Source organism: Anomaloglossus baeobatrachus, chromosome 4 (genome assembly GCF_048569485.1).
Source record: "Anomaloglossus baeobatrachus isolate aAnoBae1 chromosome 4, aAnoBae1.hap1, whole genome shotgun sequence".
NCBI lineage: Eukaryota > Metazoa > Chordata > Amphibia > Anura > Aromobatidae > Anomaloglossus > Anomaloglossus baeobatrachus.
Genome location: NC_134356.1, coordinates 703,601,666 through 703,620,232, shown reverse-complemented (window position 1 = coordinate 703,620,232; position 18,567 = coordinate 703,601,666). Strand labels below are relative to the sequence as shown.

General features: G+C 50.4%; 1 protein-coding gene across 1 annotated transcript in view; it reads left to right on the top strand.

Moving 5' to 3' along the window:
• The window catches only part of LOC142304424 (phospholipid scramblase 1-like), a 33,624-nt gene extending 23,505 nt beyond the window's left edge, over positions 1–10,119 (top strand). Inside the window, exon 8 of the mRNA XM_075346763.1 lies at positions 9,896–10,119. Within this exon, the coding sequence (XP_075202878.1) occupies positions 9,896–9,955 (60 nt within the window). The 3' untranslated portion in view covers positions 9,956–10,119. The remainder of the gene's footprint in view (positions 1–9,895) is intronic.
• Positions 10,120–18,567: the final 8,448 nt, after the last annotated feature.

The window sequence follows — 18,567 nt, the reverse complement described above, 5'->3', positions numbered from 1 at the left end:
CGGAAGTGTAGACGGAGACCTGAACTGCCCAATTGGTGACTTCCATCACAGTTCAGGTCTAGTTCGGGTCCCAAACCAAACTTTATCTAAAGTGCGGATGAACCCACCGAACTTCCACGAGTCCACTTATCTCTACCAAAGAGGAAACTGTGTTCCTTCTATTATCATCCGAAGATTGTCCGGCCATGTCCTGAAGACAATGCAGTCAGTGATGGTCATCTTAGTACGACTACAAGGAACCGATCCATGTCACAGGTATACAGTCTACACACTGACAACAGGTTCCGAGGAGGACGGTGAGCAATTCTACCATCAACGGCAGAAGAAATGGACAAGACTTAAGGCCCTGTCACACACACAGATAAATCTTTGGCAGATCTGTGGTTGCAGAGAAATCATGGACATATTGTTCCATTTGTACACAGCCACAAACCTGCCACTGATTGTCCACAATTTCACTGCAACCACAGATCTGCCGCAGATTTATCTCTGTGTGTGACAGGGCCTTTACTCATTATCATGGGGGACTAGAATGCCAGACTGGCCACAGCAAACAAGGATTCATCATTGGAAACTTTAGACCAAATCAAGGCTGGAGGACGAATCATTGACCTTTGTACGACAAATCAACTGTCCATGAACTCCCTCTTCCAAAATCACAAACTGAGACTCTACTCATGGAGATCATAGAATCGGGCCAATAAGAATCAGATTGGCTACTTATGCTCGCCAGCGGTGGAGATCGTCGATCATTACTTTGAAGCCAGGCCATTAGCTGATCATGAACCTTTGACAGCAAAGAATAAAGTCAGGCTGCGCAAAAGGACTAGAAAACAGGTCGATTCCAACTTCAATTTGACCAACATAACTGAAGAAGATCATCTAATAAAGACAAATCGCAAAACCACAAGGTAAAACCACAAGGTAACAAGCAGGACATAGACCACATCAGCAAAAGACCAAAGAGCCATTTGAGCAAACAACTATATAACCAAAAGACATGTATAGAGATCAAAAACGAACAAGGGCAAGACCAGAAGGCACCAGACATCAGAGATGATGAAAGCTTCAACCAAGAGTGCGACTGTGGGGAGACACCAACGGGAAGAAAGTAACCGAGCCAGAAGAGATCAAGGAAGAATGGAAAGTATACACCGAGCACCTGTACAAGAAAGACTCAGGGATACACGAAGAAACTGAGACTGGAAATGATAGAGAGCTGAGCATCCTGAAGAAGTCATTACTGCAATAAAGCTCCTGTCAAAAAGCAAAGCACCTGGCTGTGACAATATTCTAATAGAGTTGATGTCCTCACACGACGGTGTAGAAACATACTTTGGGGGGAGGTTTTTTTTCTGGAAAGGGGACAGGACGATTGCACTGTAAAGAAGGGAGGGTGGAAGGGGTCAAGTGTCGTGAGTGAGATTTTGACCAGCAACCTCCTTCCCTCAGGAAGAGCATTGAAGGTGGGTCATGGCTGGGTCTTCCAGCATGAAAATCAGCTGAAACACACAGCCAGAACAACTAAGGAGCGGCTCCATAAGATGCATTCCAAGGTCCTGGAGTGGCCTAGCCAGTCTCCAGACTTTAACGCAATAGAAAATCTCTAGAGGAGCTGAAACTCAATGTTGTCCAGTGACAGCCACGAAACCTGGAAGATCTGTATGGAGGAGTGACCTGAAAACTCCGAAGAAGATCTGTATGGAGGAGTGACCTGAAAGATCTGGAGAAGATCTGTATGGAGGAGTGACCTGAAAGATCTGGAGAGTATCTGTATGGAGGAGAGATCTGAAAGATCTGGAGAGAATCTATATGGAGGAGTGACCTGAAAGATCTGGAGAAGATCTGTATGGAGGAGTGACCTGAAAGATCTGGAGAGTATCTGTATGGAGGAGAGATCTGAAAGATCTGGAGAGAATCTATATGGAGGAGTGACCTGAAAGATCTGGAGAAGATCTGTATGGAGGAGTGACCTGAAAGATCTGGAGAGGATCTGTATGGAGGAGTGATCTGAAAGATCTGGAGAGGATCTGTATGGAGTGATCTGAAAGATCTGGAGAAGATCTGTATGGAGGAGTGACCTGAAAGATCTGGAGAAGATCTGTATGGAGGAGTGACCTGAAAGATCTGGAGAGGATCTGTATGGAGGAGTGATCTGAGAGATCTGGAGAGGATCTGTATGGAGGAGAGATCTGAAAGATGTGGAGAAGATCTGTGTATGGAGGAGTGACCTGAAAGATCTGGAGAAGATCTGTATGGAGGAGTGACCTTAAAGATCTGGAGAAGATTTGTATGGAGGAGTGACCTGAAAGATCTGGAGAAGATCTGTATGGAGGAGTGACCTGAAAGATCTGGAGAAGATCTGTATGGAGGAGTGACCTGAAAGATCTGGAGAAGATCTGTATGGAGGAGAGACCTGAAAGATGTGGAGAAGATCTGTATGGAGGAGTGACCTGAAAGATCTGGAGAAGATCTGTATGGAGGAGAGACCTGAAAGATGTGGAGAAGATCTGTATGGAGGAGTGACCTGAAAGATGTGGAGAAGATCTGTATGGAGGAGTGACCTGAAAGATGTGGAGAAGATCTGTATGGAGGAGTGACCAGAGAGATCTGGAGAAGATCTGTATGGAGGACAGACCTGAAAGATCTGGAGAAGATGTGTATGGAGGAGTGACCTGAAAGATCTGGAGAAGATCTGTATGGAGGAGAGACCTGAAAGATGTGGAGAAGATCTGTATGGAGGAGTGACCTGAAAGATCTGGAGAAGATCTGTATGGAGGAGAGACCTGAAAGATGTGGAGAAGATCTGTATGGAGGAGTGACCTGAAAGATGTGGAGAAGATCTGTATGGAGGAGAGACCTGAAAGATGTGGAGAAGATCTGTTTGGAGGAGTGACCTGAAAGATCTGGAGAAGATCTGTATGGAGGAGTGACCTGAAAGATGTGGAGAAGATCTGTATGGAGGCGTGACCTGAAAGATGTGGAGAAGATCTGTATGGAGGAGTGACCTGAAAGATGTGGAGAAGATCTGTATGGAGGAGTGACCTGAAAGATGTGGAGAAGATCTGTATGGAGGAGTGACCTGAAAGATGTGGAGAAGATCTGTATGGAGGCGTCACCAAAACCCTTACGGCAGTGTGTGTAAACCTGGTGAAGATCTACCGGAAACGTCTGACCTCTGTAACTGCAAAGATTCTACCAAATATTCAGTTTTGATTTTTATTGTGTCAGATACTAAAGCGGGCTTTACACGCTGCAACATCGCTCAAGTTATCTCGTTGGGGTCACGGATTTTGTGACGCACATCCGGCCGCATTAGCGATGCCGTTGCGTGTGACACCTATGAGCGATTTTGCATCGTTGCAAAAACGTGCAAAATCGCTCATCGGTGACATGGGGGTCCATTCTCAAATATCGTTACTGCAGCAGTAATGAGGTTGTTCCTCGTTCCTGTGGCAGCACACATCGCTCCGTGTGACACCGCAGGAACGGGAAAGGTCTCCTTACCTGCCTCCCGGCCACAATGCGGAAGGAAGGAGGTGGGCGGGATGTTCGTCCCACTCATCTCCGCCCCTCCGCTTCTATTGGGCGGTGGTTCAGTGACGCAGCTGTGACGTCGCTGTGACGTTGAACGAACCGCCCCCTTAGAAAGAAGGCGGTTCGCTGGTCACAGCGACGTCGCAAGGAAGGTAAGTCCGGGCGATGTTGTGCGACACGGGCAGAGATTTGCCTGTGTCGCACAACCGATGGGAGCGGGTACGCACGCTGGCGATATCGGTACCGATATCGCAGTGTGTAAAGCGGCCTTTATTTCCTGTAATAATGTGCAGAGTATTTATAAATCAGACAATCCTCTCCTAGTCGTGGTCACCTCTGATGTCAGTTACAGGCAAATCTCATCCTTATAAGTGGGAGAACCTGCACAATTGGGCTGAATAATGACTTTTTTTCCCACTGTGTACTATGTGTCATTATCAGCAGTTGTGCAATATACCATGTATCCATCACTCCATACTATGTATACTGTGTATATCATTACCAGCAGTTGGGTAATATACCACATATCCACCACTGCATACTACGTAATATATACTGTATATGTCATTATCAGCAGATGTGTAATGTACCACATATCCATCATTCTATTCTATATATACTGCATGTTATTATCAGCAGTTGTGTAATATATCACATATCCATCATTCTATTCTATATATACTGTATGTTATTATCAGCAGTTGTGTAATATATCACATATCCATCACTCCATACTATACATACTTTTTATATCATTATCAGCAGTTGGGTAATATACCACATATTCACCACTGCATACTACAGTATATATACTGTATATGTTATTATCAGCAGATGTGTAATATACCACATATCCATCATTCTATTCTATATATACTGTATGTTATTATCAGCAGTTGTGTAATATATCACATATCCATCACTCCATACTATACATACTTTTTATATCATTATCAGCAGTTGGGTAATATACCACATATTCACCACTGCATACTACAGTATATATACTGTATATGTTATTATCAGCAGATGTGTAATATACCACATATCCATCATTCTATTCTATATATACTGTATGTTATTATCAGCAGTTGTGTAATATATCACATATCCATCACTCCATACTATACATACTTTTTATATCATTATCAGCAGTTGGGTAATATACCACATATTCACCACTGCATACTACAGTATATATACTGTATATGTTATTATCAGCAGATGTGTAATATACCACATATCCATCATTCTATTCTATATATACTGTATGTTATTATCAGCAGATGTGTAATATACCACATATCCATCATTCTATTCTATATATACTGCATGTTATTATCAGCAGTTGTGTAATATATCACATATCCATCATTCTATTCTATATATACTGTATGTTATTATCAGCAGTTGTGTAATATATCACATATCCATCAATCCATATTAGATATACTTTGGATGCCATTATCAACAGTTATGTAATGTACCACATATCTATCACTCCAGACTATATATCATTGTCAACAGTTGTGTAATATAAAATGTATCCATCACTCCATACTATATATATACCAGTACGATATATAACATTTTCAGCAGCTGTGTAATATACCATGTATCGATGACTCCATATTATATATACTGTTTATATCATTATCAGCAGTTGTATAATATACCACATATCCATCCCTCCATACTATATATATACTGTTCCTTTCTCGCCTTTTCATTGGGGGGGTCCAGACAGTGGGTATTATGGTGTCTCCAGGGGAGGCGTGACACTAGATTGAAAAAGTGTTAGCTCCTCCCCCCACAGCATATACCCCAGCTAGGCGGGAACTAGCTCAGTTTTTTCTAGTGTCAGCAGGGAGGCTGACATGTCTGGACTGAGCCCCAGGCCAGATTATTTTTATTTTGTTTTTTCCTATTTTTATTATGGGGCAATACCAGGGTGCCTTGCCACCCCCGTTACCCCGTATACGGGCAGAGGAAACCTGGCGTGCACAAGCAGTCAGTCTTCCCTCGCGCCCAAGTGGTCGGGTTTGTGTACCCCTCCAGGCTCCCTGGAAGCACCGCACACCAAGGTAGCTCCAGAGGGTTAGCAGAGCCGAGGACCTGCTTCAGCCTTGAGCCGAAGATGCATCCCCGAGATCCCCGCATCCATCACCGACGCGTCTTCAGACGGAGCCAGGAGCAGGTGGGGAGACGACGTGTCATCTGTCCCCTGCATCCAAACCGCCGCCTAAAAAGGCGCCGGTGGGGCGATGCAGGCCGTGATCCCGGGGAAGCATCATTAATTTAGCCCCCGGCTTCGGCCTGCATTCTAGCAACGCCCCCTCTCACTGCTCTGGAAGCCGCTCCCTCACTCAGGAGCAGCTCCTTTCCGATTGGCCGTCACGCTTAGTCCCAGCCCTGGGACCAATCAGTCTCCGGGGGCCGTCTTTCTCCTCCATGCTGCCAGGAACACTGGACGCCATTTTCCACATGGGGAGCAGACACGGGTGAGATCGCCTCCTTGGCTCTGCACTTCTGCAGCACTATATACCGCTCTGCTCAGCGGTATATCGCTGTCTCTCTAGCGGTGTGTGTCTGCTGGCTAGCTGTGTATATCAGCTATTAGCGGTATATACTGGCTCTGCTTGCAGGTATATGCCGGCTGTTTGACAGTATATGCCATTTTGCTACGGTATATACCGGCTGTGCATAGCAGTCACTGTATAATACTGCTAGTGGCTCCTCACTCATAGAAACAGTATCCCTATCACCTATAGGGCTGTAGGACTCTGTTGCTGACATGCGTAACCGCAAGGGTGATAAAGCTTCCCAGGCGTCCTCTACTGACCTGTACTATGCCTGTACCACCTGTGGACGCTCGTTTTCTAATGGCCGAAGCTATCCACTATGCCGGGGCTGCGATGCCCCTACTACCGTGTTACAACAGACCCCGTTGTCTGACCAGGAGGCCGCGCAGTCTTTGGATTCTGCTCCAGCCACCGGCCAGGCAGCACCCCGTCTGATGACGTTATTCCTGCATGGGCTCTTCTAATGTCTAAAAGGTTAGATGACCTTGCCGCTCAGATATCCCAGCCGTCCTCAGGCTCCCACAGCCTTCCCCCGGCTCAGCTCCCTCAGAGGAGCCCGCCTGCTTCGTCTGGTCTCTCTTCCCCAGAACGTAAAAAGGCTGTTTCCAAAAGGTGCCATTGCGACCTCTACGCCTCTTCTGACTCGGACGATGGCCAGTCTGACCCAGGCTCCGTGGCTTTTAGTAGTCACAATTCCCAAGATTCTGATTCAGATGTCCCTTCTGAGTCTAGGCATATAGAAGACATACTAATTTCGGCTGTCAATCACTCTGTCGATTTCTGATCAGCCTCCGTACCCGACTTCTCAGTCGGCAATCAAGCGGGCCAAGAAGTTTCCTAATTCCTTTGCCCAGGATCTGGTTTTTCGTCAAATCATATCTAAACGGTGGGATCACCCTAATAGAAGGTTTAATAAAAAACCCTTCTCTTCATTCGCTTATCCCTTTCCATCTGAAATGGTTAAGACCTGGTCAGTACCCCCCGTTGTGGATCCGCCAGTTTCCAGGCTGGCTAAACACACGGTTATGTCTCTTTCAGACAACGCGTCTCTCAAGGATTCGTCCGACCGCGCAGTCGATGCTGCGGTCAAATCTATTTTCCAGGCTTCGTGCTCCTCTCTTCGTCCCCTGTTTGCCTTGACATGGGTCACGAGAGCAATAGGTGTGTGGAGTAAGAACCTACGCAGGATGCTTCGCTCTTGTAATATTCCTCTAGAGGCTTTTGAGATCCTTGATTTGTTCTCTCTAGCCTCTAATTATTTTGCAGCCAATGCTGTCTTTGCCCGCAGAGTCCTTTGGCTAAAGATATGGAATGCGGACAGTGCCTCCAAGAAATCCCTGTCCACACTCCCCTTCCATGACCTTCGTCTGTTTGGAGAATCCCTGGACAAACTCATATCTGAGACGACGGGTGGAAAAAGTACCATTCTACCACAAAAGCGGCCTGTATCCAGAAATTTTAAAAAAATCTTCTTGGCGCAGGCAGTCCTTTCGGCCCACTGCCCAAAAACCATCAGCACAAGGATCATCCCAATGCTCAGCTCGTGGATCCGGTCCCTCAAGGGGCTCTTCCTGGCGTTCCCACTGCAAGCAACCTAAACCTAAGGGACCTCGCCCTGTACAGGCCCCCTCAGCATGACGCCAGGTATCCCTCAGATCCGATTCCTGTGGGAGGGCGGCTTCTGCTTTTTCGGGATATCTGGCTAGACCACACTCACGATGCTTGGGTTCGAGAAATCGTCACCTCAGGTTACAAGATCGATTTCCATTCCCTGCCGGCCAACAGGTTTCTGTGTTCTCGTCTTCCAAAGTCCAAAACGCAAAGCCAGGCCTTATTTCAGGCCATAGCCTCCTTACAGAAAGCAAATGTTATAATTCCAGTGCCCCTGGAACAGCGCGGCAAAGGTTTCTATTCAAACCTTTTTGTCGTTCCCAAAAAAGATGGCTCTGTCCGCCCTATCTTGGACCTCAAAAGGCTAAACAGGTCCGTACGGATTCAGACCTTCCGAATGGAATCATTAAGAGCAGTGCTAGCCGCCATGGAACCGGGAGAATTCCTAGCTTCCATAGACGTTCAAGATGCTTATTTATACATTCCCATATGTGTCTCTCATCAACGGTTCCTTCGTTTTGCCGTAGGACACTGTCATTTCCTATTCAGGGCCCTCCCCTTTGGACTGGCCACTGCGCCTCGGGTCTTCACAAAGGTCATGGCGGCTGTCATGTCCATTTTGCACCCCAGAGGCGCCCTGGTCGTTCCCTATCTGAGCGACCTACTTGTCAAGGGGAGCTCGCCTCAAGTTTGCTCAGAAAGTGTGCAGATTTGCCTAGACACGCTGTCAAGCCTAGGGTGGCTTATCAACTTCAACAAGTCATCCCTCATTCCTCATCAGCGCATCACCTTTTTAGGTATGCTGATAGACACGGCTCAGTCCCGGTTTTTCTTCCAGAAGACAAGAGGTCTTCCCTGATCCGGGCCGCCCAATCCCTCCGCTCCCGCCGTCCCACATCCCTTCGGAATGGGATGAGAGTGTTAGGCAAGATGGTGGCAGTCATGGAAGCCGTGTCTTTTGCCCAATTCCATCTGCGCCCTCTACAACTGGATCTTCTATCCTCCTGGGACAAGAATCCAGCTTCCCTAGACCGGTCAGTCCGCCTATCTCGGTCTGCGCTCAGCTCCCTCGTCTGTTGGACTCAAGCCTCATCCCTATCTCAAGGGAAGTCCTTCCGCCCTGTCCACTGGCAAGTAGTCACGACGGATGCCATCCTGTTAGGCTGGGGGCGGTGTTTCTCCACCACACTGTTCACGGATGCCGGTCTCCTTCCGAGCGCTCCCTTCATATCAACGTTCTAGAGATCAGAGCCATATTTCTGGCCCTTCAGAACTTTCAGCCCTTGCTATTGGGCCTCCCTGTTCGGATCCAGTCAGACAATGCCACGGCTGTGGCTTACATCAACCATCAGGGAGGAACTCGCAGCAGGGCAGTGATGAAAGAAGTATCCAGGATTCAGAGGAGATAGGCAGAGATGCACATTCCCATTATTTCAGCTGTCCATATTCCGGGGGTAGACAACTGGGCCGCAGACTTCCTCAGCAGGCAAGGTCTAGCGGCAGGGGAATGGTCCCTCCACTCCCAGATGTGGACCTCCATGGCGTCTCGGATGAACGCCAAAATACATCCCTTCATATCCCAGTCGAGAGACCCGCTAGCGCTCGGCTCCAACGCTCTAGTCTTTCCGTGGTCGCAGTTTCGCCTGCCCTACATCTTCCCTCCGTTTTCTCTCATTCCGAGAGTAATCAAGAAAATCAAAGCGGAGGGAATCCCGGTGATCCTCGTGGCCCTGGAATGGCCCAGGAGAGTCTGGTACCCAGAGCTTCTCCAACTTCTCGGCGACACTCCCTGGCGTCTCCCCGACCGCCCAGATCTTCTTTGCATTCCACATGTCGTAATTCATAGTTTTGATGCCTTCAATGTGAATCTACAATTTTCAGAGTCATGAAAATAAAGAAAACTTTTTGAATGAGAAGGTGTGTCCAAACTTTTGGTCGGTACTGTATATACTGTGTGTATCATTATCAGCATTTGTGTAATATACCATGTATCCATCACTCTGTACTATGTGAGATGTGGCTATTAATGTTGCGCTCTATTGGTTGGTGTGGGCTGTGGTTGCCATATACGTGGTGGCCGCAGTATCCGTGGCACACGACTATGTCTTTGTCTGCCCTCCGGTGGATTCGTCCTTGGTGACACCATATTTTTCCTCTCTTTCCAGGATTACGCGTTCTTTGAGAGGTCAAGAAGTAAGAAGGAGCGCCACACGGTGATCGGCTAATGCCGCCTTGTGCTGCCGCCATCTTCATATCTGCAGTTTACACCCGTGTCCCCCTCCCCACTCATGTACTCTGACGTTTACACTTATCTGTATGAGCTGCCGTGTTTTCTACCGACTAGTCTATTATATTATATATACTGACAATAAAGGTTATTACTCTGTTATCACCATGGTAACGGCGCATCACCGAGCGGCGGAAAGTCCAGCAGTATCTGCCGCCGATATGATCCGGACACAGCGGTGATGGGACGAACGCACAGCACGATAGAGGAAGCAACCGGACCCGCCCTCAGCACGCCTCCTCCTCTCTGCAGTAATCCGCTGCCTTTGTGCCTTTAGCTTTGCTACGTATTCTCCATAGAATTAGGATGTCTGTCTCTTCTACCTCCACCTGTTATTCTGTCTGTCTCTCTCTCCCCCTCCATCTTTCTCTCTTTTTCTGTCTCTCTGAGTTTCTCCCCCTCCATCTGTCTTTTTTTCTCTCTCTCTCTCTCTCTCTCTCTCTCTCTTTCTCCCCTCCATCTGGCTCTCTCTCTCTCTCTCTCTGAGTCTCTCCCCCTCCATCTGTCTTCCTCTCTCTCTCTCTCTCTCTCTCTCTCTCTCTCTCTCTCTCTCTCTCTGAGTCTCTCCCCCTCCATCTGTCTTCCTCTCTCTCTCTCTCTCTCTCTCTCTCTCTCTGAGTCTCTCCCCCTCCATCTGTCTTTCTCTCTCTCTCTGTCTCTCCCCCTCCATCTGTCTTCCTCTCTCTCTCTCTCTCTCTCTGAGTCTCTCCCCCTCCATCTGTCTTTCTCTCTCTCTCTCTCTCTCTCTCTCTCTGAGTCTCTCCCCCTCCATCTGTCTTCCTCTCTCTCCCTCTCTTTCTCCCCCTCCATCTGTCCTTCTCTCCCTCTCTGTCTCTCCCCCTCCATCTGTCTTTCTCTCTCTCTCTCTTTCTCCCCTCCATCTGGCTCTCTCTCTCTCTCCCCCTCCATCTGTCCTTCTCTCCCTCTCTCTCCATCTGTCTTTCTCTCTCTCTCTCTCTCTCTGTGTCTTTCCCCCTCCATCTGTGTCTCTCTCTCTCTCTACCCCTCCATATGGCTCTCTCTCTCTCTGAGTCTCTCCCCCTCCATCTGGCTCTCTCTCTCTCTCTCTCTCTCTCTCTCTGTGTCTTTCCCCCTCCATCTGTGTCTCTCTCTCTCTCCCCCTCCATCTGGCTCTCTCTCTCTCTCTCTCTCTCTCTCTGAGTCTCTCCCCTCCATCTCTCTTTCTCTCTCTCTCTCCATCTGTCTCTCTCTCTCTCTCTCTCTCCCCCTCCATCTGTCTTCCTCTCTCTCTCCCTCCCCCCCTCCATCTGTCTTCCCCTCTCTCTCTCCCCCTCCATCTATCCTTCTCTCCCTCTCTCTCTCTCCATCTGTCTTTCTCTCTCTCTCTCTCTCCATCTGTCTCTCTCTCTCTCTCTCTGAGTCTCTCCCCCTCCATCTGTCTCTCTCTCTGAGTCTCTCCCCCTCCATCTGTCTCTCTCTCTCTCTCTCTCTCTCCCCCTCCATCTGTCTTCCTCTCTCTCTCCCCCCCTCCATCTGTCTTCCTCTACCTCTCTCTCTCCATCTGTCTCTCTCTCTCTCTCTCTCTCTCTCTCCCCCTCCATCTGGCTCTCTCTCTCTCTCTGGGTCTCTCCCCCTCCATCTGTCCTTCTCTCCCTCTCTCTCTCCATCTGTCTTTCTCTCTCTCTCTCTCTCTCCCCCTCCATCTGTCTTTCTCTCTCCCCCTCCATCTGTCTTCCTCTCTCTCTCTCTCTCTCTCTCTCTCCCCCTCCATCTGTCTTTCTCTCTCTCCCCCTCCATCTGTCTTCCTCTCTCTCTCTCCCCCTCCATCTCTCCTTCTCTCCCTCTCTATCTCCCCATCTGTCTTTCTCTCTCTGAGTCTATCCCCCTCCATCTGTCTTTCTCTCTCTCTCTCCCCCTCCATCTGTCTCTCTCTCTCCCTCCATATGGCTCTCTCTCTCTCTCCCCCTCCATCTGTCTCTCTCTCTCTCTCCCTCCATATGGCTCTCTCTCTCTCTCTGAGTCTCTCCCCCTCCATCTGTCTTTCTCTCCCTCCATATGGCTCTCTCTCTCTCTGAGTCTATCCCCCTCCATCTGTCTTTCTCTCTCTCTCCCCCTCCATCTGTGTCTCTCTCTCTCTCTCTCTCTCCCCCCTCCATCTGTCTCTCTCTCTCCCTCCATATGGCTCTCTCTCTCTCTGAGTCTCTCCCCTCCATCTCTCTTTCTTTCTCTCTCTCTCCCCCTCCATCTGGCTCTCTCTCTCTCCATCAGTCTTTCTCTGTCTCTCCCCCTCCATCTGTCTTTCTCTCTCTCTCTCTCTCTCTCTCTGAGTCTCTCCCCCTCCATCTGGCTCTCTCTCTCTCTCTCTCTCTCCATCAGTCTTTCTCTCTCTCTCTCTCTCTCTCTCTCTCTCTCTCTCTCTCTCTCTCCCCCCCTCCATCTGTCCTTCTCTCCCTCTCTCTCTCCCCATCTGTCTTTCTCCCCCTCCATCTGTCTCTCTCTCTCTCTCTCTCTCTCTGAGTCTCTCCCCTCCATCTGTCTTTCGGTCTCTCTCTCTCTCTCTCTCCATCATTCTTTCTCTCTCTCTCTCTGTCTCTCCCCCTCCATCTCTCCTCTCCCTCTCTCTCTCCCCATCTGTCTTTCTCCCCCTCCATCTGTCTGTCTCTCTCTCCCCCTCCATCTGTCTTCCTCTCTCTCTCTCTCCCCATCTGTCTTTCTCCCCCTCCATCTGTCTGTCTCTCTCTAAGTCTCTCCCCCTCCTTCTCTCTCTCTCTCCCCCTCCATCTGTCTCTCTCTCTCTCTCCATCAGTCTTTCTCTCTCTCTCTCTCTCTCTCTCTCTCTCTCTCTGTCCCTCCCCCTCCATCTGTCTCTCTCTCTGAGTCTCTCCCCCTTCATCTCTCTCTGTCTCTCCCCCTCCATCTGTCTTTCTCTCTCTCTCTCTCTCTCTCTCTCTCTCTCTGTCCCTCCCCCTCTATCTGTCTCTCTCTCTGAGTCTCTCCCCCTCCATCTCTCTCTCTGTCTCTCCCCCTCCATCTGTCTCTCCCTCTGAGACTCTCCCCCTCCATCTGTCTTTCTCTCTCTCCCCCCTCCATCTGGCTCTCTCTCTCTCTCCATCAGTCTTTCTCTCTCTGTCTCTCCCCCTCCAGCTGTCCTTCTCTCCCTCTCTCTCTCCCCATCTGTCTTTCTCCCCCTCCATCTGTCTCTCTCTCTCTCTGAGTCTCTCCCCCTCCTTCTCTCTCTCTCTCCCCCTCCATCTGTCTCTCTCTCCCCATCCATCTGGCTCTCTTTCTCTCCATCAGTCTTTCTCTCTCTCTCTCTCTCTCTGAGTCTCTCCCCCTCCATCTCTCCCCATCAGTCTCTCTCCCCCTCCATCTGTCTGTCTCTCTCTAAGTCTCTCCCCCTCCTTCTCTCTCTTTCTCCCCCTCCATCTGTCTTTCTCTCTCTCTCTCTCTCTCTCCATCAGTCTTTCTCTCTCTCTCTCTCTCTCCATCAGTCTTTCTCTCTCTCTCTCTGTCCCTCCCCCTCCATCTCTCTCTGTCCCTCCCCCTCCATCTCTCTCTGTCCCTCCCCCTCCATCTCTCTCTGTCTCTCCCCCTCCATCTGTCTTTCTCTCTCTCTCTGAGTCTCTCTCTGAGTCTCTCCCCCTCCATCTGTCTCTCTCTCTGTCTCTCCCCCTCCATCTCTCTCTCTGTCTCTCTGAGTCTCTCCCCCTCCATCTGTCTCTCTCTGTCTCTCCCCCTCCATCTGTCTTTCTCTCTCTCTCTGAGTCTCTCTCTGAGTCTCTCCCCCTCATCTGTCTCTCTCTCTGTCTCTCCCCCTCCATCTCTTTCTCTGTCTCTCTGAGTCTCTCCCCCTCCATCTGTCTCTCTCTCTGTCTCTCCCCCTCCATCTCTCTCTCTGTTTCTCTGAGTCTCTCCCCCTCCATCTCTCTCTCTGTCTCTCCCCCTCCATCTGTCTTTCTCTCTCTCTGAGTCTCTCTCTGAGTCTCTCCCCCTCCATCTGTCTCTCTCTCTGTCTCTCCCCCTCCATCTCTCTCTCTGTCTCTCCCCCTCCATCTGTCTTTCTCTCTCTCTGAGTCTCTCTCTGAGTCTCTCCCCCTCCATCTGTCTCTCTCTCTGTCTCTCCCCCTCCATCTCTCTCTGTCTCTCCCCCTCCATCTCTCTCTCTGTCTCTCCCCCTCCATCTCTCTCTCTGTCTCTCTGAGTCTCTCCCCCTCCATCTGTCTCTCTCTCTGTCTCTCCCCCTCCATCTCTCTCTCTGTCTCTCCCCCTCCATCTCTCTCTCTGTCTCTCTGAGTCTCTCCCCCTCCATCTGTCTCTCTCTGAGTCTCTCCCCCTCCATCTCTCTCTCTGTCTCTCCCCCTCCATCTGTCTTTCTCTCTCTCTGAGTCTCTCTCTGAGTCTCTCCCCCTCCATCTGTCTCTCTCTCTGTCTCTCCCCCTCCATCTCTCTCTCTGTCTCTCCCCCTCCATCTCTCTCTCTGTCTCTCTGAGTCTCTCCCCCTCCATCTGTCTCTCTCTCTGTCTCTCCCCCTCCATCTCTCTCTCTGTCTTTCTCTGTCTCTCCCCCTCCATCTGTCTTTCTCTCTCTCTGAGTCTCTCTCTGTCTCTCCCCCTCCATCTGTCTTTCTCTTTCTCTCGCTTTCTCTCCCCCTCCATCTCTTTTTCTCAATCTGTCTCATTCTCTGTCCCACTCCCTCTGCTTTAGGCCTCTTTCAGACGTCCGTGTTTCAGGTACATGTGACATCCGTTTTTAACACGGATGCTACACGTACCCATGTTATTCTGTTCTGTTACTCACACGGCCGTTTTTTCACATGGACTGTGTGACCTCTCATGCCCCTGCACACACAGACATCCGTTTTTTCTCCGGCAGCACGGGCGTCACAGGGATCGCACACTGAAGTGATCCATGTGACATCAGTGTGACACGTACCGGAGAAAACACGGGTCTTTTAAATAAAAATATTTTCTATATTCACCTGTATCCAGCGATGCTGTCTCCGGCTCTGCTGCCTCCCGCTCCTCACCCACGCTCATTATACCCACTGAATATTCAGTGCCCTGTGGGTCTGGAAGCCGGAGCATCCCGGGGACTTCAGGGACAGGTGAGTATCCAGCTGTGTGTGTGTGTGTGTGTGTGTGTGTGTGTGTGTGCGCGCGCTGTATCCATGTGTGTATAACATAGTGTGTGTGTGTGTGTGTAGTGATGAGGACTTGGAAGCCAGAGCATCGGGGACTCATCAGTTCCCAATGAACTCTGATGAACCCATGAAGCTGTAGCATGGGGGGGTCATCAGAGGTCATTTGGAACTCCAATAACCTCCTGGATGTCACTGCACACACATTGCCTTGTGAATACTCACCTGTCCTTGGCGGTGCTGTCCTTGGCGGTGCTGTCCTCGGCGGTGCTGTCCTCGGCGGTGCAGTTCCCGCGATGCTCCGGCTTCCAGCTTCTCACTGCTTGAATAATGAATATAATGAGCGGGAGGCAGCAGAGCCCAAGACATCATCGCTGGATACAGGTGAAATATAGAACATCTTTTTATTTAAAAACCTTTGTTTTCTCCGGTACGTGTGACTGATGACACGTATGACCTTAACCATGCGTGTGACTTGTACCTGATTAAACACAGTCGTCTGATACAGCCTTACTTTCTCTTACTCTCGCGCTCTTTTCTTCCTCGTGCCGTCTCCCGCTCTTTTCTTCCTGGTGCCGTCTCTCGCTCTTTTTCTTCCTCGTGCCGTCTCTCGTTCTTTTCTTCCTCGTGCCGTCTCTCGCTCTTTCCTTCCTCGTGCCGTCTCTCGCTCTTTCCTTCCTCGTGCCGTCTCTCGTTCTTTTCTTCCTCGTGCCGTCTCTCGCTCTTTTCCTTCCTCGTGCCGTCTCTCGCTCTTTTTCTTCCTCGTGCCGTCTCTCGCTCTTTTCTTCCTCGTGCCGTCTCTCGCTCTTTTCCTTCCTCGTGCCGTCTCTCGCTCTTTTGCTTCCTCGTGCCGTCTCTCGCTCTTTTCCTTCCTCGTGTCGTCTCTCGCTCTTTTCCTTCCTCGTGCCGTCTCTCGCTCTTTTCTTCCTCGTGCCGTCTCTCGCTCTTTTCTTCCTCGTGCCGTCTCTCGCTCTTTTTCTTCCTCGTGCCGTCTCTCGCTCTTTTTCTTCCTCGTGCCGTCTCTCGCTCTTTTCTTCCTCGTGCCGTCTCTCGCTCTTTTTCTTCCTCGTGCCGTCTCTCGCTCTTTTCCTTCCTCGTGCCGTCTCTCGCTCTTTCCTTCCTCGTGCCGTCTCTCGCTCTTTTGTCCCTCGTGCCGTCTCTCGCTCTTTTCTTCCTCGTGCCGTCTCTCGCTCTTTTCCTTCCTCGTGCCGTCTCTCGCTCTTTCCTTCCTCGTGCCGTCTCTCGCTCTTTCCTTCCTCGTGCCGTCTCTCGCTCTTTTTCTTCCTCGTGCCGTCTCTCGCTCTTTTTCTTCCTCGTGCCGTCTCTCGCTCTTTCCTTCCTCGTGCCGTCTCTCGCTCTTTCCTTCCTCGTGCCGTCTCTCGCTCTTTTCTTCCTCGTGCCGTCTCTCGCTCTTTTCTTCCTCGTGCCGTCTCTCGCTCTTTTTTTCCTCGTGCCGTCTCTCGCTCTTTTCTTCCTCGTGCCGTCTCTCGCTCTTTTTCTTCCTCGTGCCGTCTCTCGCTCTTTTTCTTCCTGGTGCCGTCTCTCGCTCTTTTCTTCCTGGTGCCGCCTCTCGCTCTTTTCCTTCCTCGTGCCGTCTCTCGCTCTTTCCTTCCTCGTGCCGTGTCTCGCTCTTTCCTTCCTCGTGCTGTCTCTCGCTCTTTTTCTTCCTCGTGCCGTCTCTCGCTCTTTTCCTTCCTCGTGCCGTCTCTCGCTCTTTCCTTCCTCGTGCCGTCTCTCGCTCTTTTCTTCCTCGTGCAGTCTCTCGCTCTTTTCTTCCTCGTGCCGTCTCTCGCTCTTTCCTTCCTCGTGCCGTCTCGCGCTCTTTTCTTCCTCGTGCCGTCTCTCGCTCTTTTCTTCCTCGTGCCGTCTCTCGCTCTTTTTCTTCCTCGTGCCGTCTCTCGCTCTTTTCTTCCTCGTGCCGTCTCTCGCTCTTTTTCTTCCTCGTGCCGTCTCTCGCTCTTTTCTTCCTGGTGCCGCCTCTCGCTCTTTTCCTTCCTCGTGGCGTCTCTCGCTCTTTCCTTCCTTGTGCCGTCTCTCGCTCTTTTTCTTCCTCGTGCCGTCTCTCGCTCTTTTCTTCCTCGTGCCTTCTCTCGCTCTTTTTCTTCCTCGTGCCGTCTCTCGCTCTTTTTCTTCCTCGTGCCGTCTCTCGCTCTTTTTCTTCCTCGTGCCTTCTCTCGCTCTTTTTCTTCCTCGTGCCGTCTCTCGCTCTTTTCCTTCCTCGTGGCGTCTCTCGCTCTTTCCTTCCTCGTGCCGTCTCTCGCTCTTTCCTTCCTCGTGCCGTCTCTCGCTCTTTTCTTCCTCGTGCCGTCTCTCGCTCTTTTTCTTCCTCGTGCCGTCTCTCGCTCTTTTTCTTCCTCGTGCCGTCTCTCGCTCTTTTTCTTCCTCGTGCCTTCTCTCGCTCTTTTTCTTCCTCGTGCCTTCTCTCGCTCTTTTTCTTCCTCGTGCCGTCTCTCGCTCTTTTTCTTCCTCGTGCCGTCTCTCGCTCTTTTTCTTCCTCGTGCCTTCTCTCGCTCTTTTTCTTCCTCGTGCCGTCTCTCGCTCTTTTCCTTCCTCGTGGCGTCTCTCGCTCTTTCCTTCCTCGTGCCGTCTCTCGCTCTTTCCTTCCTCGTGCCGTCTCTCGCTCTTTTCTTCCTCGTGCCGTCTCTCGCTCTTTTTCTTCCTCGTGCCGTCTCTCGCTCTTTTTCTTCCTCGTGGCGTCTCTCGCTCTTTCCTTCCTTGTGCCGTCTCTCGCTCTTTCCTTCCTCGTGCCGTCTCTCGCTCTTTTCTTCCTCGTGCCGTCTCTCGCTCTTTCCTTCCTCGTGCCGTCTCTCGCTCTTTTCCTTCCTCGTGCCGTCTCTCGCTCTTTTCCTTCCTCGTGCCGTCTCTCGCTCTTTTCTTCCTCGTGCCGTCTCTCGCTATTTTCCTTCCTCGTGCCGTCTCTCGCTCTTTCCTTCCTCGTGCCTTCTCTCGCTCTTTCCTTCCTCGTGCCGTCTCTCGCTCTTTTCTTCCTCGTGCCGTCTCTCGCTCTTTTCCTTCCTCGTGCCGTCTCTCGCTCTTTTCCTTCCTCGTGCCGTCTCTCGCTCTTTTCTTCCTGGTGCCGCCTCTCGCTCTTTCCTTCCTCGTGCCGTCTCGCGCTCTTTTCTTCCTCGTGCCGTCTCTCGCTCTTTTCTTCCTCGTGCCGTCTCTCGCTCTTTTTCTTCCTCGTGCCGTCTCTCGCTCTTTTCTTCCTCGTGCCGTCTCTCGCTCTTTTTCTTCCTCGTGCCGTCTCTCGCTCTTTTCTTCCTGGTGCCGCCTCTCGCTCTTTTCCTTCCTCGTGGCGTCTCTCGCTCTTTCCTTCCTCGTGCCGTCTCTCGCTCTTTTCTTCCTCGTGCCGTCTCTCGCTCTTTTTCTTCCTCGTGCCGTCTCTCGCTCTTTTTCTTCCTCGTGGCATCTCTCGCTCTTTCCTTCCTCGTGCCGTCTCTCGCTCTTTCCTT